Genomic DNA, 27701 nt, shown 5'->3' with positions numbered 1-27701 from the left:
AGGTGAAGAGTGTCCCTGACTGGGGAGGCTGTGCTCCTCCAGGATCACTGAATGAATTGGCTGGCAGTATTTGTCAGAGACACCTCACACTACAAGTCTGTACTCCTGCTGTCAGGAAATACTAAAATGTGGCTAATGAATATATCTACAGGCAAAGATGCTGGGACCAATGTGATAGACAGTGTTCAGATATAGACGGAGCTGTCCTGGTAAAAGCAACTGGCACAATAATTGTGCCCAGAGTGCACTGAAGTTCTTTCCCTGGAGAAACACGGCCCAGGCAGGAAAAGCATCTAGCTACAAATACAATGGAATAAGGGACTGCTGCAGGAAAAATGCAGACGTATGCTACCACGAATTTCAGTTTAACTGAAACGTGAAGAAACTGAAATGTAACATTTTAAATTTTTTACTCAAATATGTTTGGTTTGGAAATTTCCTCACATTTCAAAGCACTAACAGCACTTCTTCGCAAAATATTTTTCCTCTTTAGAAAAAAAAACCAACAACTTAAATTTCTGTGAACTGTTTTGCAATCTGCTGAATGAAGCAAAGAATGATGTTCTCTACACTCTCTGACTGCACTCTCTGACCACTGCACACTATACTAACTCTGAACATCAGTGTAGGCAGGTGGTGTTACAGTATTCTCCCAGCAAAAGTGGCCACATGAGAAGGTATTTTGGTGCTACCTGAAGCTTCAAAAAAATGATTGACTGATATCTGTGTTATCTCCTTAAATCTGTGTGAAATGCCGTTGCAATTAATGCTGTTGTGATCTCTCTCTTGCAATGGACAACTTCCCCTTTTCCCCATAAAAAGATCAGTTACCCAGCAATTACTTACCTGTTTGCTCTGTCTTCACAATGACGTTATGAGATTGGTACACGTCACTTCCACACTGACCTGCAAGAAAGCATATGGCAGATAGGACATGCAACAACAAGCAGAGAAGAATTAAAGATACAGTTCCAAGCACAAACCATTGCAGTTGAGCCAGAGAGCTAATTTTGGAGTGGAATACAAACCTTTCCCCTTGATCCTTCTGCCTTATATGTGACATAAGCAATGATACAGTAATATAGTCAGTAAGGCGTTAGCAATATAGCAAACAAAGCAAATGACATTTGCCAGGTGTGTTTCAGAAGTGGCTTCTGAAGATTCGAAAATTCAGACAATCGTATATGCGTCTCTATCCCCTGCGTAGCTTACTGTCTATTTACCATTCCATTTTAGGTGCTGAAGGTTGCTATAAAGCAACTGCCCTGCTGTCCCAGCTGCCTGCGTGAATTCCTGCAGACTCATGCTGCACAGATGTTCCCCGTTGATATCAAACTCCTGGAAGGGTATGCAGTTGGCATCTAGTTGGTTGGTATCAAGGAGATGCTGCAGCCATTCCCAGACCTGAAACTTCGTCCAGTACTGAGGATGTATTTCGTGCCACTGGGTTCCATAGAAACTGCTGGACACTGGAGAAGAAAATGAGTATTAACTGGCTCTGTTAACACCATGGGATTATTTTGAGGACAGAAAAGTTACATACATAAATTTCACGCCCTGGAAGTCCACAAACTTAGACTCTTTTCAGTCTTTAACACTAGCTCAGTACCTACGGCTGGAGAAAAACATCTTTTTGTTGTTGTTGTTTTTTTACTCAGTTTTCCAATTAAAAATGAAATATATTACTTTACACCTCTCTTAAGAAGTTGAATGAGTAGAAATGAATTTAGTAATGTTGGCTAAATATACCAAAGATTCTTTGGAGCAAGATAAACTGCAGGAGTACTGTCACAAAGGAGTGTTGATCTGTGCGTGGGAAAAGTGTATTAGTGCATAAGAAAACGATGGAAAAGCCTTGCAAAATCCACATAATGAGCAGTGGAAATTTTGTTTGTATAAAGATTGAATATGAATTGTGGAATTCAGCCAACGAACACTAAAAACAAGGCACTCTTAAATTGCTCTAACATAAAAATCTATCAGTACGGCCTACAATATCAGGGCAGAGCTGACCTTCTAACAAATGCATGTTATCTTTGTAGTCTGGTAAGATGATTTCTGAATATAATTGTAAAACTCATTTTGAAATTAAGGGAACTACCTAATTTTCTTCTTAGGATGTCTGAATCTTTTCTTGGTCAGTCTTTCAAACCACCCTCAGTTGTATGTCACTGCATGACAATAATTTATATGTACAAATGAAAGGAAACATATGCGGGGACAGGATAATTACACAAGATAAGATAAGATGTAAGATATACAAAGGTAGGACTGCCTTGATCCAGCCTCTCAGAGAAGTTAGCAAAAGGAGTTCAGTGCAATTTATTCCTTGGGAAAGGAGGACAGCGGGGAAGGCCAGGCAGAGACAGCGGCATGATAAAATGTTCAGAAGAGCAAGAAGGTTCATTTAAGGATGAAAGAATTACAGACTGCAGAGGTGGTTAAATTATGGGAAAAGGAAAGACTGCCATGCTCTGGCTCTGAGTTAGCTCCGCACCAACACATTGTTTCTCTCACTGGTACCAAATCTGGTCCTTCACAGTCTTTCCCACACAGCTGTGAGAAATACAAGTAGCAAGGGGTATGGCTAGAAGACTACAAGCTACAGAGCTGGCACATTTTAGGAAACTGTTTCAGCTAGACCTCAGGTCTCTTCAGATGAGATGCAATGCACAGTGTGAGCCCATGGATGAACACAGAATAAGCCCACAGTTACTTATGTTCCTTTATCAACGCTGGCCAGCAAAGTCTGCGTCAGTGCTTTAGGTAGATGTTACTCATCCTGCTGTTGAAGGATTAGGGGAATGAGTACAGAAATGACTAAGACTTTGGTATGTTGGCAAGTGAAGGTTTGAAGGAACCAAGAAGCGTTCCCTGAAAAGGAGGCTGAATTTATTCCCATCATTTCAGAAGAGTCAAGAATTTTCAGAGATTCTCTAATGTAAGCACAAGTCTTTAATGAGAGGAAGGAGTTAGCATGGGAAATGGACGTGAGGAGGTAGGTAACTGTAGAGGCTGGTCTATGCTTTCGGTTTCCTGTAACTTCAAACGATGTGTGAATGCTTGAGGATCTCTCAATGGGAAATCCAAATCCATATCTTTATGAGATCCTGTGCAAGATCAGTCAAGACTTTTTTTCCATTATTCTGTTACAGGCAGCTTATAGGCAGCTTGATACATTTACTCAAAGCTCACTTTTGTATTTCTTTGTATTTAGAAATTACACATTAAAAAAAAAAAAAAATCAAACACAAGTTTCACTGAATAGGAACTTTTGCTGTAAGTTTTTTGTACCACTCTGTAGATTAGAAGAACAACTGCAACACGTTTGCTTAGATTTTAAGGTTTACGCACTGATTTCAAAGCACTATTTTGGGTGAGGAAAACAAACCTAGATGAAACACTGCACGTCTATCTATGCATCTGTATCTACATTTTTATATATAGAGAGAATGTGTATCTGTGCAGCTAAATCATCACAAGAATAGAATAATAAATTTCACCCTGTGTGACACCTTGTAAGTTAATTTAGGTGCAAAAGTCATCACTAGCTCTTAGGCATTAGAAGGCATATATGGAATTAAAGAGATGGTTCTGTGCATAACAAAGAAGTTCTCAGATCACAAGCTATCTAGTGCCCTAATGCCAGTCTAATTAGATAGCTATCTAGTAATTTGAGCTGAAAAAGCAAATATAGTGAAGGAGCAAAAAGACTACTCCCCTGCAAAGCCGGAGGGGTGATTAGTGCTGAAGAGTAATGTCGGTTCAGAGAGGGCATGAGGGGTAAATGTGACAGAGAAAGAATTCTGGACTGAGGAGAGGGAACATTTGACTCTTCTGCTATCTTGAAATTCATTTTAACAAAAAGGAGCAGTAACAAAATAAACTGGACACTTTCAGAAATTTAAGTTTTGTGAGTTCAGCTCTGACAAAGAAAATACAAACGGAAATTTTCCAACATGAAGTGAAACTCCAGCAAACTAGTATCACTGAAAAGCAATACCTGTGCATATTTAAGGGTTAAGTAGTCCCTTCCACCCCTGCCTATCCTCTCCCACCAAAAAAATAAAATAAAAACACATAGCTCAGAGCTGTTGAATTCCTCCTACCATTGCACGTGGAATATCCATCTGTCCAGGAAGGCTGCTGGTGGAGTAGGTTGCTGCTGGAATTGATACTCATTCTGCCAGCTCCTTCCAAAATCATGATCTGTAAGTGAATTGAACAGCTTGCTTAGTGAGCAGTGTCTAGTCCAAAAGGTAAATGGTAAAAAAAAAAAATCCACTGAAGGTAAAGTGAGCAAGCCAATTCCATTTGTAGAAGATACAATTGAAATCAAGAACATGTTGCCACAACCCCTTTTCAGCTGCCACAAAATCTCTTTATGATAAACATTACCATGCTTGATTTGCATATGCAAGAAGCAAGTTTCTACAGCTGCCCATCCATAAATGAATAATCCGTAATCAGAAATGAAGCCGAATGAAAAGACAAGGATCCTGACAGAGCAATACAGGAAAATTGCCAAGCTTTGAGAAACGAAAAACAAAGTTGTTTGACTTTTTTTAATTTTTCTTCTTTTAGATTTAAAGCGAAAATGTGTTAAAATAGGATTTTCTTTTCTTTCTTTTTTCTTTTTTCTTTTTTTTTTTTTTTAGGAGAAAGAAAAGATTTTTCAATAACTGCAAATTAAACTATACAAGAACTCATGGTAAGAACTCAAGTTGAGAAACTCCTTCACACAGAGGGACCCACGTGTAAATGCTACAGGGAGGTAATGTTACAAGGAATATTTTTTCAGTTTGCTCAGTTTTGCTCAGTTTCTTTCTGATCTGCGTCAACAGCGTCCCTAACCTACTCTCAGCTGCAGATAGCAGAGATCCTACATTTGGAACCACTGAAGAACTGGGCAGTCAAAGATCTCAAAGATGAGACAAGTGAGACAAATTTTCCTTTCTACTTATGTTAGCTTTAGCATCATGGGCAAAACTGTTATTTTATTTGGTAAGACAAGTTTGAGCAAAATTACTTAGATGGTATTTTAAAAAAATGTCACATATTTATCACACATTAAATCATTTCAGTGAACATAGACAAAGCTCCACAACTACAGGTACTCATGACTTTTTAATTATCTTTCAATGGTTTCAAGTTGCAAGCTTATAAGTACACATTATAACCGCACAGCACGAACATTCTTCAAGAGTTTAGAAAAGTAATTTTTAACTAATACAAAGGTTTCAGAACAGTGCTGTTATATAACTGCACACAGAACAAACTGTTGTTCAAAACCTTCTAAATCAAAAGCCATGGAGGCTGTAAGAATAAAACTTTTAGAGCTCAGGAGGGCACGTGAAAGTAGCTGGATGTCACTTTGAAATTACAGAGAGGCTGAAATAAAAAAAAAATGCACCTATGAAAGTTAAAAAAGATGGTCTTGGCCTTTTCCCCACTGAGGAGGATGAGAAAACTTCCACTGAGTGCCCTGTCAGACCCTCACAAGCTCATACCAAGAACATTTTTGGTAGAAGAAGTCATTAAGAAGAGTCGCAGCCTTGAAAGAACTGCCTGAAAAAGATCTGGGCTGACACATACCTCCATCATTTGCAATAAATGACGACATTCGTAAAAGTTACTGAAGTGCACACATTTAGGAGAGCCTCTCTACGCCTTTTCCCTGACTCCACATTGATGTACATTTATAAATGGAGAGAGGTTGTTGAGAATCACTGAAAAATCCAAAGCCTTAAGAAATGTGTCACAGGGAATAATCCTTTACAGTATACCCTACTTCAGTGCTTTTTTTTTTCTGCTACATAGAATGACATAATGCTTTCTACTCTTAATTCTAACAAATCCGTGATTCAGTGACGACTGGTGAAATTTTTTTCTTGTATCAGATATGTGATGTTACAAAATGTCAGCAATTGAGTGATACCTATCGTCCCCCCATGGCTAAAATCCATGGCCAAATAAAAGATGACGGGGTATCAGTCAGTAAGTTTGTGCAGGTTAGAAAAGAAGACGTCTTTAGCCCTGTGTTAAAGTCAAGTGACTTGGTACTCTGAGATCAGGAAACATTTCATTTTCTTACACAGACTTTGTTCAGCATAAAACATGAATATCATTTATCTCATACACTTGAGATGGATGCTTTTCAGTGATAATGCATGTTTGAAAGTAAATACATACTCACTCCTCTGAGCAGATACAGACTGAAAGATTTATCAAATTATTTATTTCACTGACTCGTTTTTTAATCATTTAAGATTTAATTATGTTCTTAAGATTTTATACAAGTGAAGTATTCATGATACAAAACTTATTACATTATCAAATAAAGGTGAGGTAGAATACCAGGTATGCTGGGAAAACCATAAAGCTTGAGGATTAACAGAACTCTCTCAGGAACGTAGTTTGATGAGTTCTCTTCTTTTTAAAAAGTCCATTAGGCATTTAATATTGAATTTCAACTGATAGATCTCCAGTCAAATTTTCAGCAGAGATCATCAAGGATTCACATGTGTTATGTCATTTTAAACAGTTTCTACAGTTTATGGAACTCCACACAATTTTAATGCCTGATACTTGCTCAAATAAAAATGTCTGAGAAAATGTATGCTTACAATCTGAAATGCTTTCCATGTTCAAGGCCCTGTGTACCTTTGCTCTGAAAACTCTACTACGTAAATTCTTGTTTTATTTTCTTTCTACCTAATCAGATGAATTTCCAAACCAAAAGACACTATGACACTTTGGTTCAGAGACTAAAGCTATAGAAAGTTAAATAAACAAAAAATTAAGTCTTGCATAGTTTCCAGCATAAAGCAGAAAACGTCAGAACACCAACTAGAAGCACTCTGAAAGCCTTTTCCTTAGATTCTGATTCCTGACATGCTCCCTTGAAATCTTATTCCCCTGTCATAGTCTAGCACACAATTGCTCTTCACAGTATTCCTTACAACATTAATAGTATTTCCAGACAATGTATGTGGAACTTTGCAAATTAATCAATCAGTACATCCTCTTTCTGAAAGCTATACAAATTATTTTAACCAAAATAACTTATCTTTCCACATCACTTGTGGAAACAGCTGTTCACGAGCAGAAGAAATCATGATACAACAGTAACCACTGGCACAGGACTAGATTCAGCTTTGACCCAAACTTTCCCAAAGTTATGGGTGCTATTCAAGGTACTGGGTTGGGTTTTTTTGTAACTTGAAAATTGCCATGTCACCTCCTGTATCTTAATGCAAGAGCGTTGCTTATTTGGAAATGATTTCCAGCACTTTGTTCAGAGTGAATATAAAGTTCCACTAACATAACTTCCATGAATTTGCTTGGAAGTGTGCACATCTTGCTCAAGAATATTTTCTCTATGAAAATGAAATTGTGATTTTCTTCGTTTCATCCAGTGTATGCCTTTCTTTGATACGAGTTCATGACAGATTTATGCTTAGAGCAGTGTCTCATCTCATACTTGGAAAGATTTTGAGTCAGGATATTGGAACGGGTGTGCTCTTCATTAGTTTGGGGCCAAATCCTCAAGTCTCCCTTGTGTACAGACAAACCTGGTTAAAGGGTGTGAAGCCTCAAGGGGAAGGACACATAATATGTTCAGTTTTCTTTTAATCGTATGCCATATATCAAAGTGAACGGTGGAACTAATGAAGCCTGGTTTCCTATGAATGTGTATCTTGTGGTTGGATTCTCGAGTGTCTAGTAAGATGTGAGCGCTGATTGAAGTTTTTCCCACGGTTGGGGCATTCATAATATCTCGTTGTCTTAAAGGAGTGAGCTCAAGCTTCACTCCTTCTTTCAGACAGGGTATTAATAGATTTTTCTCCTCCACTTGGCAGCTTGTTTTCATTAATCCTGAAAGAACTTCATATCTTTCAGACTTCTACCCCATATCAAATTTAATTAAAATTGGCAATGGGACTCAAAGACTGTTACAGGCCAATTGCAAAAGCCAACAGACAGAAAAAATAACCACAAAAGCCTCATTTCCTCAGGAAACCGTGCTAAAAAGGGATTCTAACTAAGATGAGATGTTGGAAAACAAAATAAAAGTCTTAGGATATGTCTCAGTACTGAATAAGACGTGGTACATTATGAATGAAAGCGCACATGAAATGTTCTGTGTGTATGTACAAATACACATATGCGTATACACATATTTGCACACATACACTCTTGTGTGTGTGTTGCAGGTATCTGTACAGACATTCCTAGTTTCTTCCACTAGAGATGTGACACCTTTGAATTACAATCTTAAAACACTACCAGAAACATGGCACAGTTGTAAGCAGAATCCAACAATGCTCTACTCAAACAGCAAGGTTAAATATAGTTGTGCATTGGTGCTAAGCAGCACTCATTTCAGAGAGTCCTACTAGAGGGCATGAGTGCACCCAGAAAAAAAAAAAAAAAAAAGCTCTTTCACCTACATTTGATATATCAGATGGTATTCAAAGTCCAAAGCCTGAAGGCCTCTCTTAATGAAGCTCTTACTGGAGTCAGGAGGAGCTCAGACCAAGCCACAACCTGGCCACTTTGCAGCCATAAGAGCTCAGATATTCTGGTCCTCTCATCTGTCCTGGCTGCCGGACTAATCTGAGTACATGGTGGTACCAGAAACAACCATGGCTGGGCAAGGGAGCAAACCCAGCATTGCAGAAAAACATATTTACAAATCCTTGAACCTTGAACAGTGTATAGCGCACTGTATGCAAATTATTTTATTGCACTACAGGTGTGCTCTGAAAGTAAATTACCCTGATCCCCATTTCCACATTCACCCCAATGAGCCTTAACAGCCAAATAATGGATTTCTCCTTTCTTTGAACTCAAATATTTCAAGAACACCGTGTATTAAATGACAGGAAAATGCTGAACGCAACATGAAAGGAGAACGAGCAATGCAGAGAAAATGAGTGAATCCCAAAGAGCTCCAACCACAGCGATTGCACTGACATTGATTTGTACAATTGCTTACATTACAACACTGAACTGAACTAAGGGTCTCATTAATTACAAATATGAGGGGGTGTGGAGCCCATAGGGGAGAGAGGCGTACAGCTTTCTGGTTTGTAATACGCACTCTATGCAAAAGACAAAAAAATATCTAAGGCAAAACTGACTGGAACTATTAAACTATGACTCCACCCGTAAGCTATGCAAAGTCTAAAAGTGACTTCTAGCTGAGACAAGCTCAGTGCAGCTCCTCCTGGCGTGTCCAAAAGGGTGGATCTCTTTTGGCGCATTTATCTATGGGATCCTTCCCCATTTTTCCCCTTTTACCATCGTGGCTGAACTTCAAATATAGATTTCACCTGGGCCTATTTTCTTTGAAGTATGTTATGTACACAGTGAAGACACAATCCCTGCTTTTCAGGGCTTGGAGTTTATGGAACAAGTATCTACAGAGTATGTTAAATATTTTATACCATTACTTTGCCTTGGATTGCAGTCAAGCAGTTAAACAGCAATCTAAAATAAATGATACCAGATAATAACTGCAGCTGCAGAGGAACAGATTCTGGATTTTAAGCTTTTTCTTGAAATCTCAAAAGATGGCAATGGGCTGAGCTTTCAAGACATCAGAAACAAAGGAGATGCACAACAAAGCACGTGGCCCTGCTTTACACATACGGTTATTTCAGAAACACAACTGCATTGTACTTGAAACGTCTATGATCAATTAGCTGCTTTGCATTCCAACCACCTATTTTACATCTCCAGCAGCAGGCACAAACCGAATACATGAATGTCGACAGCCTGTTTGCATGTTACCATGAGCTTTCAGTCTTCTGCTGTTTTCTCCCATTTAAAGTGCATTGCTACCAGGGTACCAGAGTTTAATTCTGAGCCACCACACAAATAAATACAGTTAGGGATGACCCCAAGAGTGCTTTACAGTCTCTATCCATCTATTTTGCAAAAGTTTCACATTCACCCTCAGCATCTATGCCAAAATCCCAGATGAGATACAACTCTGTCAGAACTCACTGTGATCCTTTCCTGTTAGGATCTCTCCTAACCATGCAGATCCACATACAGTAATCACACGCCTCCTTGCTTCAAACCCATTATTTTAGTGTTCAAAAAAACAGACAGAAGCCTCCAACAAAAAACTTTTTGCAGGTTGATCCACAGGGATCCACATCACAACTCAAAGCTCAGCTGAGTGCCACCTCACTGTGACCTGTAAGTTACTGTTTCAATAACAGCCCATGCAGTTCTTGTTATATAACATACACGGTGTTTGATGCATTTCATTTTTTAGTCCATCATATGTACCCTTAGGCCACAGCAACGAAACGTGCTTACTGAACAATGCTGTGAGTGTAAAGTTCAACTATTCATTTTTATAAGAAAGTTTTCTAATCCTCCAAACTCTTTGTATTCCTGATTCTGGTTTGGAGCTTTGGGGCCTATGTTTTTCTTTCCTCTGAACTGCACATTCCTATGCTTCTACGTTTCTGGTGTATACGGCTGTGGTTCATATGCATAAAACCACCTTTGCATGTGCAAAACTGGCTCTTGGTAAGCTTTCAGAGAGTATATTGAGACCTTGATCATTTACTGTTGTGGGCTTTTGGAAAGGAAGAGTTGGGTTTATTCTTTTGTTTTCTTTGAACCTTGTTATTAAACGTATATATGAAGGTAAACTGAAAGACTAGAAAAAGGAAGATGAATAGAAAAGGAGCTTTTAGCATTTACCTGTGTTGCAGATAGGATCACAATAAACAAAGTCAAATAAAGCTTGGTTGGAATCTTTTATTACTAAAGATCTGGTTTTCATGATGCACTACAAGGCAACTTTTGTAAGAGATATGTGGTGGTTGTTTTAACATGTTCATATGGATGCTTCAAAATCTTGCATATATATTTTAACCAAAGAGAAGCCTGAGTAGAAAAGCTAGGATCTAGATCTGTATCTGAGCTACCCCTCCGCTCCAGGGTTTGGTTCTTATCTCCCTTTTAACGATGTAATTTAAAGACAAAACCATAGTTCAGCTTCCTTTCTGATTGAGAACAAAGTTCACTTTATGAATGCAAAAAACAAAAATTTACTTGATTATATGCAAAGTCTCATAGAGTATTTTTCCTCTGTCCCCCCCCTTTTTTTTTTTCTCCATAATCCACAATCTTCATATGAACTGGCTTCAATATTCAAGGTACTACTTAGTATAATGAAAATAAAAGAGAGAATTTCAACAGAGGTTTTGTTTGTTTGTTTTCCTAAATCAGAAGCAAACAGAAAGCCAACTACAAGCACACGGTCCTCAAGGCACAGATGTGCCTGACACTACTAGCTGCCAAATGTTGGCACTTTGGAAAATTTTACCCACACTTATGCTAGCTCAGCAGAGGAAACTGAACCTGCCTCTCAACAAGGATCCAGTGTTGGGATCCCTGCTTCCTCCTCACAGCACAGCCTAGATGTACATCTTCTTGCCATGCCTCTAGTTTTTGAGTAAGACAGAAAATAGCATAACCAATTTTGCTGTCAAAAAGCTCACTCTCCTCATGCAGAAAGTCCATTCACAGATTTGTATCTAAGAGGCAGTCACACGGCTAAATTAAAAGCAAGCCAAGAAAAGGTTCTATTTCTTGTGATAAATGCTCACGTCATTTCTGCACAATCATACGCTTAGAATTTTCTGAATATGTAGACATGGTTGCAAATAACTGACAAAAAAAAGTAGGATTTTTGTTGTTCTTTGGAGATGATCCTGCAAGACGTGGCTGCGACTGGCATATAGCACTCCCTTTATTGCTGTCTGCATCACCTCAGCAAGTTCATGATAATTTGGGCCAGCCATTTTTTCCTGAGTATTTAGAAGTCATTTGCAATAGATTCATCAGTCTTGCCTCAGGGGTACAGAGTCTTGGAAAACACAACAATGGGAAAAACTGCCTTTGCTCTTTATTCTTCTTTCAGCACTTAATACCACACCTCATGGAACAACTCCACACCTTCTTTCATGTCCTTCCTATCTCTCTGGTACATCCTTCCTCTAACCAGGAGCCAGCTCATCTTCCTAATCTCCTTTTACTAAACACCTTTCTTTTGCTTACAATACACTAAATATACAAATGGCCAAAAAGCACTCTAGATACCCCTGTAGCTTGACAAACTACCTACCTATAATTAGGCAAGAACCTCATCAGCTAACAAAATACTACCATCATGTTCTAACACCTTCTCTTTTCCCCTTGGCTCTAGTTCCCCAACCACTTCCCTCCACCTTTCACGACAGCTTCTCTCTGTATTGCCTTGAAGACTGAGTCTGTGTTGGGGGATCTGCTTTCTATGCTGCTAACATAGACTGTGCAACTGATCAGTTATTAGCAAATAATGACAAAAATTGTGGCTTTGTTCATACTTGGCTCTCTTTAGAAGCTGAAACACTTATGTCATAACTGCCACTCTGATGTATAGAGTCTGACATGCACTGCTGCAGCAGCCCATATTTCATAGAGAAGTATATTTTAACTACTGCCACCACCAGAACTTCTCTTTTTTTTTTAGTGGGACTAGTCTGGTTTCAGTAGTAACAACCACTAATTTGCCTACTTCCAAAATAAAAATATCCTTTTCCTCTCCTTGCTTTTTTTATTTGTTTTTTAACAGTTACAGATATTGTGTTTTTACAAAGAGCATCTGCTTGGAAGTTACAGGCTTCTTCTTTGGGGTTGATTTCTGTGCGAGGACTGCACAGAATAAGGAATGTGACTTGGGCACCACAAAAGGGAAGGTGTTCTGGAGGTCCGTGTGAGCAGCTTCTGGTGCCTGGGCAGGAGGAGGAAGGCAGAGACCTCCCCAGCAGGGATGGCAGCCCTACAGACATGGGCACAGTGAGCCCTAGGCATGATAAGGCTGAGAGCAGCTGTGCCTTCACATCCCTGTGCTGCCAGTACCCCACTCAGGACATGCAGCTAACACAGCCTAGAGATCGTTCTACATTAACATTCTTCCAGGGTGGTGCCTGTTGGTTCTATGGACATTAATCCATAATATCTTCTCACTTAGAGTTACTGGGCTTTTTGGTGTTGTCCAGAACCTGACTCAGGATACAGAAAGACATTTTCTTTTTCATTTCCCATACTACCAACTGTTAGCAAGCTGGATTTCACTTTGGAAAATTTCCTGCTTTTGATAGCAGAGATAAAATCTTGAATATAAATGTTGTCCATTTAAGATTTCATACGTAAAAGCCTTACTTATGATTAACAAATTTTCTCATTGAGACTACTATTTTTTTTTACATGAATTAATTCAGTTAACAAACTGAAAGCATTTGCTCACTAAATACATGAAAGGCATAAATGGGAGTTAGCTATGATAGAGGAGCTGGGAGTTGAGAGCAAAGTGTCCTATCCTAAATAAGGTCCAAGCACAGGCTGCTGGAGGTCTAAGCCAGTCAGCAGCAGCATTTGTACCTTTATTTCAACCCACTGGCTGCCCAGCCTGATGTCATCACACTCTTCTGCTGTCATGAAAGCAGAAGGGTGTTTCAAGGAAAAGACATAACAGGGGTAGTAGAGGGCTTGTAATGGGAAGGATTATGAGTTACAGTTGATAAGAGAGGGTTTGTACAGCTGACTGTTAACTCCTCTGTTCTAGTCAGACACATTCCCCAGTGCCAGGCTGGGGAATATTGATTCCACCAGAATGACAGTAGCTCCATCCAATACATCTGCGCCTCCAGCACTGCTCTCTAGACTATGAAATATCCCAGGGTGGGCAGATGTTTGTGAAGGAAAACATGCCCAAACGGCAGCTATCAGTGAAACAGTTCATTGGTGCTCACTGACCATTACTTTGACTGCCATATAGTCTTACGTATTTGTGCATTGAGCAAGCACTTTTATTTGGAACTCTGTTATCTCTTCGATATTTCTTCATCCTGTATTTACTGTGTTAAGAATAAGAGGTTGAGAGACCACTGCCCTGGCATTTTACTCAGCCACACGCTCCTGGCCCCACGTGGCCAGAACTTAAGGGGAAGCCAAACGTCTCCCGCAGCCACACAGCGCTGGAACACTAGTGAGGGCTCATTCAGGCTTTCTGCCTTCATTAAAAGCAGCCAGAAAAAGTAGGGAGCAAAGTTTTCATGCTCCACAGCCACCTTCTACAGGCAAAGCAAGAAGAAGTTGTGGAAAACATCTTCCTGCTTTTGTAAAAGCCCAGAGCAGCTTCCTCTGTCTCCTGGCCACAATTAGGGGAGCAACGTTTCACAGTGCCTCTCCTCAGCTGGCACAGTGAGAGCTGCCCATCCTGTTTTCATTGATTTCTCCAGTGGCTGCATTAAACAATACAATGGAGTATTTATGTGCCTGTGTTGGGAGCAGGTTGTTAAGTAAAACCCACCGTAAATAGAGCCGTTAATTCAGTTGCTGGCATGGCCCTCTGTTATCTTCTCAATACCTCCCAGAGGGTATTAGCCTTACCCTTTCGTTTGAGTTGGCAGCAGAGTTATTTTTTTGCACCTGCTGCTCTACTCCGATAACAACACAGGTCAGCTTTGATTTGTTGGAATATAAACAAAAGAGCAAAGCCAGGCATCTGCCTCAACAGCCTGGGCCGGTTTGACGATACAGCTTTTCCCATTGGGTTCTGCACAAATGTACTCTTACGATTCTTACGTGAACTCTCTCCTGCTTCATAAATAGTCCTTTGCTACAGAACAGACTGGTGTCAGGAGGACGGCTCAACACCGTACTTTTCCACTGACTGAAATCCCAACAGGGCAAAGTAACACCCTCTTCCAAGACTGACATCAGAAGAGGTGTTGCACAAAACACGTAAAGCAAAATCAGCTGGAAAAAGAGTGGTTTGAAAGTGAGCAGGAGAAACCAGCAAACTGAGTGTAAGGGGCAGAGGATCCTTGCCGAGAGAGAAAGAAAACCAGAAGCATTGGGAAGGTTTGCTTGTCTCCATTCACCTACACACACTCCACCACTCCAGCTGCTATTTACCAAAATAAATTAATAAATGAAATTCACAAGAAGCAGGCATTCAGCTAGGAACAGACTAATTTTAAGGTCTGCTGAAAACTAAGCCTGCAGGGTTCATCTTCTGTAAAAGCATCCATCTATAGCAATTGTAGAAGCACACTAAAAAAAAGTGTCCTCAGACAAGGCACTAAATAGCACAAAGCACAGAAGCGATGGAAGAAACTGGTATTGCCTCCTTATGACAAGTATGAAAATTGAGACACAGAGCTGAAATGATTTGCTAAAGTCATATAAGAAGTCAGTCCCACTCACATCCTCCAGTGCAAGCTCCATTGCATCATGTTTCCAGCAAAAAATTTCAACATGCAGATGAGCTAAGGATGATCATGTTGTTTTTTTTTTTTGTTGTTGTTGTTGTTAGGGCAAAGAGAAGACATAAAATAAGGGAAATAATTTTCTGTAGAAAAGAAACCTGTTCAGACGGAAGCAAGTCTCTTCTACGCATCATAGTTATTATGTACCTAGTAGAGATTTGAATGTTAACTTAGTCAAACAATTAAATCTACACTTGAAATATTAAATCAAAAAAGCTGCCCTTGACCTATGCATGATCCTGAAAAAGAGCTAGAAATTCCTGAGCTGGCTGAAATTCAAAATTTCTGTTATGTGGAACTGTGGCTATTTCAAGGCTTTTTTTTTTTTTTCCCCTTTTAAATCACAACGAACTTTAAAAAGCAAGTTTCCTTGCAGCAAAGAGGTAGGATTCCCATCTCTATGAGCTGGCATGTAAAAACCTATATTCAAGCTGTTCAAGTACGCAACTCAGCCTGTTACGCAAAACTGTAGAAGACAAAACATCCAAAGCCACACCACGATATCACTGCAGCAAGCAGCAATGTCACTGCGGGGCGGCTGCACTGGAAGCCCTTGCCTCGTGTGGCTCTGCCCATGTGGGCACCTGGAGACTCCCTCAGAGCTTGCCACTGTGATTCTGGAGCACATTCTCTGCGGGTACCAGATCTGACATCCCAAACACAAGCTGTGATGTGGAGCTTGCCATCCTGATCCTGCTCTTTTACCAAGTGCTGGAATATCTCTTCCTCCTTATTTCTTTTCTTTCCATTTCATTTCTTTTTACTCTTTTACTTTTGCATTCTGTTTGATCAGACTGGCTGATCTAGCTAAGGAAGCTTCTTCTTGGAGACCACCAACGGCCTGGAGCCAGTGAGACAGACAAAAACAGCATCTCCAGTTCTCTCTCTATGGCACAAAAATGCCAGGTCCTCCAGCGTCTGCGTGCTGACCTGTAGGACGGAGGCTGGAGGAGTCAGAAGCAGGGAGAAAAGCTCCTTCCCCTCAGTTCTTTTTGCTTCTCTCTATGAGTATTTATCTCACTTAGTCCTTGAGCTAGCTGGAACAGGTTCCACCTACAAAACATAAGAAAATATTTCTAGGCTCTTTCAAACAACTATTTTCTTCTAAAGAATACTTACTAACATCTGAACTATACCAACTTTAACTTTTTAAATTTTTAAATACTATCGAAGCTATACCAACTTGAACATTTTAGGGAGGGGCAGTTAGCAGAGATCCTTCTATATCCTTCTTCAGATCCTTGTAAAAGCTGTTTCTGGTTTTTCAATATCAAAGACGCACTGTATCATAAGGCAGGCTAACACTTTGATGCTAAATTCACCCAAACCTCATTAGCTTTTCACATTATATTAGCATTGATTGTGAACATCACATCCATCAACACAGTGATGCTGAACACAGCAGCACCCGATGCTGCAGTAGCTGCCGACTTCTGCTCGGGGCTCAGGGAAGGGCCGCCCTGGGCACACAGCTCATGCTCCTGCAGGAAAACCAAGCAAAGCACTGGGCAAAAGCAGAGGGAGGGAGGGAACTCATCACAGAATCACAGAACTCATAGGCAGCTCAGGCTTAGGATGTTGGCACGAGCAATCCCTCACTTAGTGCAGGACAGCACAAGTCACCCATTTCTGTCTGCTGACAAAATACACTGAACACAAGTCACTTTACATTTTAAAGGATTAAATGAAGGAATTATTCAGACTATCAGACAAAATTGGCTGAATTTCAGGCAAATATTTGAATATCTACTTTAAAAAGTTAGGCAAGAAAGCCCATGCAGGAGATAAGGGATGTGCGTGTGCATGTACTTTGTGCAGCGTGTCTGAGTGTATGCCTATCGGGAGTGGCTGCAGACAGACTGAGAAAGATTTGCTGGATTGACTACAATTTGACTATCATCCAAAAATATTTAATCATTTGTGATTTTAAAGGAAGAAGATAAGTTTCTACCTGTTCTTGCACAGTATTAGAGCTCCATCAAAAGTCTTAGGGAGGGTAAAGATATCTACCAGTCCCTAAATGAAGGAAAATCTGTATCTATTTCACTTTGTACATCACGCTTTTGATAAGTCTCTAAGGATATCTCCTTGTCTAATCACCTATTAATTCAGTCTTCTAAAATGTTTTTCATCTTCTTCTGTCAGAGCAGTTGCCTGGGAACATTAGGAGTGAAGTCTGCTTTACATGAGTGGCATGGCAGATCCCACTGCGAAAGAGATGAGAACAGCACCTTCAATGTGTCAGAATTTGACTCCCTGATAAAGCCCCTTCATGGCCATGCCAATCTATGAGACAATTGCTTAACCAAGCATACTTTAAAAGTGCATCATCAAGATGCAAGCTTCTACACTGTTGTGCAATAGTAATTATAAGCTTCAGTAAAAACCATTAAGAAAGTTTGGGGGTAATCATTATATTGTTCATTTAGTCTCATTCCTGACCATAGCATCTCGGGCAGTTTTACACAGGATCATTAATAACAGAGCAATATAAATTAGTTACTACTCACTGCCAGGTGAAAGAGAGAATCCAGAACAGTTTTGAAAAATATATTTATTTTTATGATGGTGGCACCAGAAATCTGGACAACAGAGTATATTTTTACACATAGAAGCTCAATCCTTACAGACCCGCAGGAGCTCAGGAAGCTTTTCTGGCTACAAATGATTGCAGACTGAGAAAATATCTTAAGAGGTTACACCACTGCATTTCCTCTCCAATAGGCAGGATTTTTTATTTTATTCTTCATATTTGCAGATCCTCCAAATAGAACGGCTTTCTTTTCACCACTGCAAAGCAATTCTTTTTCATTGCCCAATCTCTTTGGTCTATGACCAGCCACTACTCAGCTAGCTGTTTTTTTCTACTCGCTCTCATACTCTTTCCTGTGAAGCACATTTTACAAGATCAGCAAAGGAATAGGTAATGACAACCATGTGCAAAGTCAGCTTTTGGAAAGGGAGCCTTTCAGGGATCGTCCTCATAGAGAGACACGCAAAGTGCCAACTGCCAGTTGGTTGCTCCACTGGCTACATGACTCCATGTTTACTCATTCTCACCCATCTATAGGCCAACAACCAACAAATGTCCCAAGCATTTTAGGCATTCAGTGAGGGATTTGCTTCAAGTTGCACCCCTAATACAGCTCAAAACATCTATCATACTAAGGAAAGACAGGTAGCATCCCCAGAAAACAAATTAATCCTTACTTTTCCATATGCCAACTGTATGAACAAACCCTTCTTAGTTTATGCTTTCTATCAGTAGTTTTACTCATGAATTTTGCCTTCACCAAGTCTGCAGTGTCCCTGGTTAATCAGGGGCTGAAATACACACAAACTGCAGTATAGGCTGAAGGTTAGCACAGGGAGAAGGAGCAGCCGACACCCGAGGCACCTCTGAGGTTGGGTGGGTGACCAAAGCCAGCGGGTTTGCTGAAGATAGGGGGTCATTTTTGGTGCTCACGATGAACTTATCATTAGGAAGAGAACTCCGTAAGCTTATCCTTAAAACCTTAGCAATAGCTAAGCTGCCAGACTGGACAAAAGACTCAACAAAACATCACAAACTGCGCAAGGTAAAGAAATTGTTAGCATTTCTGTTCATTTCCTCATGTGCAGCAATGCCTTTATATTTGATTCTACCACATGCTGACATCATGTGTCATTTGCAATGACAGCAGACAATTAAGCTTGTGACCCTTTTCTTTTTATGTGCTGTTTACTGCAGGAGCGCCTAGACTTCAGCAAGAATTCCTTCTTCACAACAGAAGGAAGACTTACGAGGAGAGCACTGTAAGACCATAGGAAATCCCATAGAGGGTGGTCAAACTTCCATCAAAACAAGAAGGGGTCATTCATCTATTTGTAGTTTAGTCTCGGCACTCTGACTTAATTTTTAAGCCAGTTAGCTCCGTCTCACTGTTCCGGTACCATGGGCTATTGCTCCAGTCCATGGAGGTGGTGTTGGCTGTATCGCAGACGGAGCTCAGACAATTCTGTGCGAACTGAAGCACATCAACAGCAACAGAAAATAAGTAACTGTAGACTCCACAGAACAAACCCTGGTAAATCTGCAATCAGTGGAAAAATTGCCGGGAGAAGATTGAATGATTTGGTCCCAACATTAAGCTAGACAGAGTAAGTAAGGGGTGAGCAAAGGAGAGACGGCAAGTATTGATTCTGGAAAGGTGTCGCGGACAGCTCTCCGAGCTCACAAAGGCAAAGTCATTTAACCTCTGCTTTAAGAACTGACCATATGTACTTCTTCAGCATGTACAGAAATTAATTCTCCTAGAATTTATTTGTTTGATTTGCTGTGGGAGAGGCAACAGACTAACACAACAGTCCTGTCTGGACAGAGACACCTACAGAAATCCTTCATTTTCCTCTCTAATCTCTCTTCATCTGTGTCTCTGGATGAATTTTCCTTTTTAGTTTGATCTCTCTCCATCGCAATTTGTTACCTCGCACCTCCCAGACAGAACAAGTACTGATTTTAACAGTAAAACTCACTGGTAATGAAAAGAAGTGAAGTAAGTTCAGTTGGAGCCAAATTATTTGTCTTAGTCCAGCTCTCCAACAGTTTGTTTTCGCCACGTCTGAAAACTCGTAACAACTTGAGAATATCTGAAGTAATATAACATCGCTGTGGCAATACCACAAGCAAATAATGACAAGCAAATATTTCCCATGTTAAAAAGACCACATTCTATTAACTGAGCTCACCCTCACTGGGATAATAACAATTGTTGTCACCTTACAAACTGCTATGAAGCATTACCTAATTTCTGCTGGGGTAGAAACACAATTCTGCTCTGATACAGGTTTATTTATTACTGTGACTTGGGAGGAATATACTCTTATTTTCTTGAGGGATTTATAATAACCACTAGGACTAGGAAAATTAAAAATAAAAAAAATGCAAGCAAACAACATCAGCGCTATTAATGGTAACACTGTCCCCGCATGTAGGACCAAGACAAAGAGGTGAGAAGGGGGTCTGGAGGACAACAACTCCACAAAAATCAACCATGCTAAATAAACTTCTGATCCAGAGCTTTCAGAAGGGGGAAGGCATCACCTTTTAGGAGAAAAAAAAATTACTTCTGGGGGCAGAAACACAAATATATTGACTCATAGTTTTTATGTGCTTGGCTTTGCTGCTCCTACTGCGTGTGACCACTCCTGACATCCAAATTTTACAGAGGATATTGAAAAATTAGAGATAATCATCAAAGAGATCAAAGGACAGAAAAATGTACAGTGGAACTAACAAAGATTTTTCCATGAGATGGAAGGGCCTATGGTACTCAATGCATTTGTATAAGATAAGACTGATGGTGGACTTGTTCACAGCTACAAACAGCTACCACAGTAAGGAACAGAAATTTGTGACTCAGGGGGATTTTGTGTTGGCTATCAAAAGGTAACAGAACCCAGTGGCTGAATGTTGAAGTTAGACCAAGTCAGACTGAAAATGAGACAAAATATTTTTAGAGGAACAGTGCTTAAAAAGTTAATTTAAAAGTTCTGTTGAATTTCCCATTGTTGGACTTACAGGCTTCTATTTTTTTTTTCTTCAAGTTTGGAAGTTTTCTAAAATATAAGCTCTACTTCAAGCCCTCTACTTCTGAAAAATTCTGGGAAATCCTGCTGTTATCACAACAGTCACTTCTGGCTTTAAAACCTGTAAGGGCCAGGAATTAAAGTGTCATTAATTGCGATATTTGTTGGTAAAGTACCTTAATCCTACTGTTTTTCTAGTTTTAATTGCAGCTGTTCTCTCTGGTTTCTACATTTGCATTAAGTATAAACCTGCTCTGTTTTTCAGCTGTGGTACTTTCTACAGTGCAAAACAGATGTCAGAAAAGTGGCTTAAATTGCTACCCACAAATTTGCTATCAAAACAGTACTTAAAGGAGTGCTTTTTATTATTATTATTATCCCTCTCAAATTTTCACAAATTAGAGGAAATGTTGCTACAAGATAGCTATACTGAATGCAGTGACAAGTGTACAAGTAAAATCACTCAGTGAAACTTTAAGCTCAAGGTCCATTTCTATCTTAACAAAGCAGTTTCATTTCAAAAATGAACATGAAAACGTAGAAGAAAAGGTGACATACGTTTAGACGCAATAATCTAAAAGTTCACTTCTGATAAAATTAAATAACTCTAAAATTATGTATAACGCAAGAGCACCCGCTTAAAATGCCTCATGGATAAAATACAAATATTTATCATAATGCCCATCACATACATTTTACACAATCATTGTAGATTTCAAGTAACTCTTTCCTTATGTGCACCTCTACCATTCCTTAAGCCGAATTTTTAAAGTCTCTTTCTTACTGTGTCTATACCTTAAGGGGCCAATTCTGGTTCTATTCAAATAAAATTACCATTGGAAGAGAAGCAAATTAAACAAGAGGAGACACTGCAGGTCTCTGTTCATGCTGTATTTACCAATTCAGTACTTGAGATCCCTTCTCTGGGGTGCTTTAACTTAGATGGGACTGAGAGTGACGATTCCCCTCACCACTGGAGCTGCCAAGAGACTCCCTTGAGAACAGAGCTGGGCCAAGTTATAAACTCCTTTAGTATTTCTTTGTCATCAGTACAATCACCATCAATACCTCTTCCCTAAACACACCAGAAGTGCCATCCTAGTGAAGGGTCTCTGTTACATGGCGCTAGTGCTAGTGAGAAGGTCTACTTTCTCATCCCTTGCCTTACTGAACAGATGACCTCTCATCATTTGAACAACAAAATTGACCCCAAAATTATTATTCTTAGATATATCATAATAACAAGGGTCCTCAGAACCTTTGAGTAATTCTGAGGAAGCCAGTGGCTCAGCGTGAGGTCAGTGACATTCTGCATGAATAAAGATAGTAGATCTGGCCCCAAACATAAACACAACAAGATTATTTAAACATAAGTAAGGTTCAAGTTCAAAATAGGTAAATAGAAGTATATACTGTAATGTTACAAAAAAAAAAAAAAAAAAAAAAGCCTTTTGATCTAATGAGCTTAGCTCCTGTTCCAAACTGGGAAGGGAGGGGCTCGGTAGGGTGGGCATGAGTCCAGCAGACAGTTCTTTTTTTTTTTTTTTTTTTCATTGGTGTTAATTTAAAGGAAGCATATAAAAAATAATAACCCAAACACCTTACCTCATTTAGCTGCAGATTCTGGAGTGGAAATCCTTAACTGAGGCAATGGAAAGACAGTCTGAAGAACGGTAGGTAGGGTAAACACAGGTACTAGGTTATCTCTTCTAAAGACTCCCAGGAGTGAAGATAAATGGATGTGATATTAATTTTAAAACATTTTGCTGAACACTCAGGCAGCCAATGGGGGAATTCCTTAGGTCACTTCCTGTTCATTTGATTGGGTCTGCAACGACAACAACCTAGACGAGGTTGGGAGCATTTGCATAAGGCCAGCTCAGTCCTCAGTATTCAAAGAGAACAGGTCTAACCAGGTTACACGTGTGGCTCCAGAACAAAAGAGAAACTTGGTAATGGATGAGGGATTGATTTCTTTGTAGTTGTTTTTTTAAGACAATCCCCTTTTTTTTTTTTTTTTTTTTTTTTTTAAATGGAGGTTATTTCAGGTAGATAGGGAGATTATAATTAGAATGAGGAGAAGTGAAAAGCAGGAATGTCCTACCTTAAAAATAGGCTGGAAATAACATTAGAAGATGCATAGTAGAAAATAGCCCTGTGCTGCCTGGCAGGTGATTGGACAAGCCAATACTATGGACTTGATTCTTTTTTTTCATACTTTGAGCTTCCTGTGAAATGAATGAGTCTCCATAAGGGGGAGTCTCTTGTTCCTCCAGCTTCTCCAGGTATGTGGGAGAAGTAAGAAAAAAGGAAAAAATGCAAACAAAATCTTTAGTTTATGTGTAAATAGGGACGAGTATAAAAAGACAGCTATACAAAGATCAGCAAGGAAAAAAAAATCTGCAGGTGAGCTTCTGGTTTTATATTTATCTGCTTTAAGCTTCCTGATTTTTAGGGTTCTGACCAGCAAGGGAGAGCTAAAACTTTTCTTAAGGCACTCCACACACCATAGGAGTCAGGCAAAATCTTTTTCTTTGCTCCTCCAAGCCACAGGGAGGGCATTGGATTAGATCCTTTCACTAATCCAGTCCTGAGTTCAACTCTTGGCTGAGATGAAAAGCACAGAAAGGCTGTTTTCTCATGAAATACTTGGTCTCAAAAGACAGTTCTGAGAATCTGGCCTTGATTATGTACAAGTTACTTCTCCAGCTTGCAATCAGCAACCTGTGTGAGAAATGAGGTACCTAAAATATGAATCCTCACCTATCACAATTTACTGACATAGGAAAGTTTCAATGTTTTGTTAATTTGTATGCATAAGACAATAATAGCTGAATATTTTTATTCCATGATTTTTCAGAGGTCTATATGAAATGAATTTTCCAGCCACCTTTCATTTTTGGTTCCAGGGCCCTGGAATCTCCCTCTGAACAGACACCAACAAGCACTCTCGGTGCTAGATTCACACATCACAGGGAATGAATCGTCCTTCAACAGTCAAAGACACTATTAATTATTAATCAGGACAACTGTCAGTGTAGAGGAAACATTTCAGACACATTACTTACTCTGAACCTGATTTCAAGATTAATCTCACTCTTGAGGAATGTCACCTTTGTTCCTATCATCCACATTGAAGATATTAAAATCTAAGTTGGTTTCATTCACACTAATAAGGTGTGCCTGAACACGAGCGATGTTTAAGAAGATCCCATTGCTTTTCGCCCAAGGTAAAGTCAAGTTTCATGGCTGCTCATCTCGATTCTCACTTATCAAAGAAAGTTGACCCTGATGAAGAAGGCAGCTGTAAATTTCCATCTTGGGAGCAGTACCATCTTGGAATTACAACACCAAGGGCTAAGGATGTCCATGAAAACAGCGAGGCAACTGCTCAGAGTCTTCACAAGTAAGTCACGTATCTGTGAGGTTTTTCTAAGTACTCATGTCACCAAGTCTAAGTATTTGCATACCAGTTCATCTCTTGGGTGAGCATTCATACTAAAGCTTTCATCATTAAAATAATGCCTTATCATCATATCAGCATGAGTTGATCAATCCAGAGCAGGAGAACAGGAAAAAGTTAAGAAGTAAGCAAAGAATAAGAAAGCAATAAAGAGCATTTCCCTTCCCTGGAAAGACATCGTTAACAAGGAAGCCACCACATCTTACACCGCCCCCTTGAGTAAATGATGAAGATGAATGTCTCATCATACGCTGCAGCAGCATCACAGGAAGATATGACCACAGGATCTCAACATGGCTACAGATATCAGACTTTTCCTACTGTCAGTAAGGGCACAAGCAAAAGTGGCAGAACTTTGATTCAAATATGGTACTTAGACTGGTATGTCACTTTGTGTTTGTGTGGCTGCAAGCCTTTTCTGTCTCAGCTCCCAAGGGCAGAGACAGCTCTGGTTGCTAAGGCCCAGAATACTTCCAGACAGTCAAAAAAAAAAAGCACATTGTACCAACAGGTCTGGGCAAGGTGAGGCTAACTTGGCCAGCATACCAGCATGCATTATTTAAGTAGTGTTCTATTTTCAAAGGCAGGGTGCCACACAGGGTGGTGGCTTCTTAAATTTACTGCCCTACCAGGCCAGCTATGCTGCCCCCATGCTCCTGATTATGCTTATTGACACTTACATGTGGTTCAGCGCAGAGAGTATTACAGGTGGCTTTTGGAGACAGGCAGACTTTTCCCTCTTCATATTCTTCTGCAGCGCTAGAACCACAAAATTAGCATGATTTTGGTCCCCACACAATTCTAGGTGGCAGAGGAAACATGAAAACCTCTCTAATTAGGAGCTAAGAGGCCACGTTCACAGGATGGTTGTAGTGTCAGTACAGATTCTCAGAATTAATTTAATTGCAACCATCAAGCATGGAGGAAATTATCTAAATCAGTCTAGATCCTTAAATTGGCGTCTGACACCTGATGAAAACAGAGAACAAATGTGTGATAATTTCTACTTTTCCAGTGATACTATTCTATGCTTCATTTGTTAAATTTCAGTGGAATATCAAAAGGAAAGCATAAGAAGCTGATAGGTAGGTTAGACATGCCCAGCAATCAGAAGCAAGTGTACAATGTGTCTTCAGTCTTCTACAGCAAAATCAGAAGTGACTCATAAAATCTGCTGTAGAATAATACAATTTCTGTAAGAACTTCAGAAAGACCACAAGGAGCAGAACAGAAGCTATTTCCAAACAGATTTGATGTTACAGGCAAGCACCACCTATTACTATAGTTGCATGCTACCTAGGCTTGCAAGACAATTTTTTCTTTACAGGTTTCTGAATTCTCTGCCTTAGCTGTTTAGATAAACTGAAATTTCCCATCATGTGAGCTATATTCGTATACTTTTCATCCTTAATAGTGTATAATATATCTCCAGGAAATTTAAAAAAAAAAAAAAAAAAAAGAGAATACTTTTCCTTACATTAACAGTTAAAACTACTCCTGCCTTTTTTTTTTTTTTTTTTTTTTTTTTTGCAAAGCTCAGGAACTTGAAGCAAGGATGGATCACAGCTGGCTATTGAGTTAAAGACATGCTATTTACCACTTTCAGTAAGATCCATCCACGTTTGGAGAGCTTAAAGCTCCTCCGTCAAATCAGAACCCACATAATGGACTCCACACTGAGGAGCTGCATACCCTGCAGCTTCCTTGCACACCAAGTGTGCTCCATTTCCCATGTTCACAGCTAACAAAGGCTATTCCTGTTCACATCCACCCTTCTGAAAAGACAGATTTTCCAGTGAGTCCCCCATTTGGCCCAACAGCAACACTCAGTTCATCAGGCAGAGGTCTGAGCTGGGCTGTAGTTCATGGGTTTAACTCACAGTGATGAAACAACAGCCCTTTCACTTGACATTTAAAATAAATAATGCAGAATGCATACCGAAGAAACAGAAGTAGAAGGACGTATTAACATTGTGACAAGTTGAGCAGTACTGTACTTAAGGCAGAGACAAAATGGTACTCATATGAGGCCAAGCTAACCAACATTATATATTCAGGGAGTGGCCCTCAGCTGTATTTGCTGCACATGAATCAAAGTTGCTCTGAAAACTTGTATTCATTTCCTCATGAGTTTTCTTATAGTGTTAATCCTCATGGTATTTGAGGTATTATAGTAATACATTTATTCGTAATATAAATAAACATTTAATGCATGTACAGCAGTGTATTACATTATGTTAATGCATTAGCACTAATACTACAGTATTAGCACCAAAACACTTATTTATCTTTACGCTGCCCTAGTGAACATAATAATTTATTATCCTTATTTTAATGGGGAATTCTAAAAAGATCAAGGTGAAGGTGTTTAATAATTCAAGGTATCCATTCTGAGATGCCTAAGAATGTGTATTTAGAGTGCTTGGTTTTCAATAGCTAGGTGAAGTACTGAAAGGTCTCTCCCATTCACTTCTGTTTCAGATTTTAGTGCTCAGCAGTTTCATACATCAGATTGTCTTTCTCCCAGGAAAGGAGAACTTTTTCTGCATACGAACAAACGGTGACATCAGTCTAGAAAACAACTTAAGTATTTTGTCTGGATTTTTCCAAATGTATTCAATCTAAAGCAAAACTCCTTACAGCCCTGTTGGTCAACATTTGGATAAATTATAAGTAAAGGTAGTAACAGTGAGGAGTTATGAAATGGCCTCAGAGCATCAGCTCTGCATATGATTCTAGGAAGGTTCAATCTCTAAACCTACACAGCTACATGCAATAATATTTCTTCAGCTTCCTCACAATCCCCCATCTGTCATACCAACAACATGCTGCAAACTGGAACTGATGAACTAGAAATAGTTGAGTAACAGAGCTCTTTGGTTTTGAATGCTCTCATGATGTGAAGTTCTCCAAAACCAAGTATGCCTTGGAACAGGCGTACGCTCCAATGAAAAAAGTGATAAAGTGAACCCCCTCAAGTTCCTCCCAGCAAAGCCAATTGCCAGCCAGAGGTACCACCTAAGCACTGCTTTTTCTCCTGTTGGTACACAGCCTCTGTCTTGATTCTTCAGCCCCCTTTTCACAGAGGAGAACTGAGGGAGACGTTTTCTCAGAAAATCCACAGTGATTTCTCTTATTGTGCTAGTCCAAAGGTGAAGACAAGTCTGAGTCCAGCACCTGTTACTGTTATCTGTTACTTAAACAATTTACAGGAAAAACACGCAAGAATCTTTGCAAGGATCACTGCAATTCTGCCCGTGGTCTGCAAGAAATATTCAGGGATAAAGACCATAGAAACCTGAGCTGAGGATAGAGTAGAAAGC

General features: G+C 39.6%; 1 protein-coding gene across 2 annotated transcripts in view; it reads right to left on the bottom strand.

Moving 5' to 3' along the window:
- The window catches only part of EHF (ETS homologous factor), a 61770-nt gene that overhangs the window by 11320 nt on the left and 22749 nt on the right, over positions 1 to 27701 (bottom strand). The window contains exons 1-4 of one of the 2 annotated variants that reach the window (XM_042871770.1): positions 22521 to 22624; positions 4110 to 4209; positions 1224 to 1469; positions 847 to 906 (exon numbers count right to left, since the gene is read on the bottom strand). In XM_042871770.1, coding sequence (XP_042727704.1) covers positions 847 to 906; positions 1224 to 1469; positions 4110 to 4206 — 403 coding nt within the window. In that variant the 5' untranslated portion in view covers positions 4207 to 4209; positions 22521 to 22624. Of the gene's footprint in view, positions 1 to 846; positions 907 to 1223; positions 1470 to 4109; positions 4210 to 22520; positions 22625 to 27701 lie in introns of those variants that run through there. The other variant, XM_042871777.1, reaches the window with a different exon arrangement.

Source organism: Lagopus leucura, unplaced genomic scaffold, assembly GCF_019238085.1.
Source record: "Lagopus leucura isolate 7727_CA_CO unplaced genomic scaffold, USGS_WTPT01 Super-Scaffold_1, whole genome shotgun sequence".
Taxonomy (NCBI): Eukaryota; Metazoa; Chordata; class Aves; order Galliformes; family Phasianidae; genus Lagopus; species Lagopus leucura.
The sequence above is the reverse complement of the archived record's forward strand: the minus strand, read 5'-3'. Positions and strand labels throughout refer to the sequence as shown.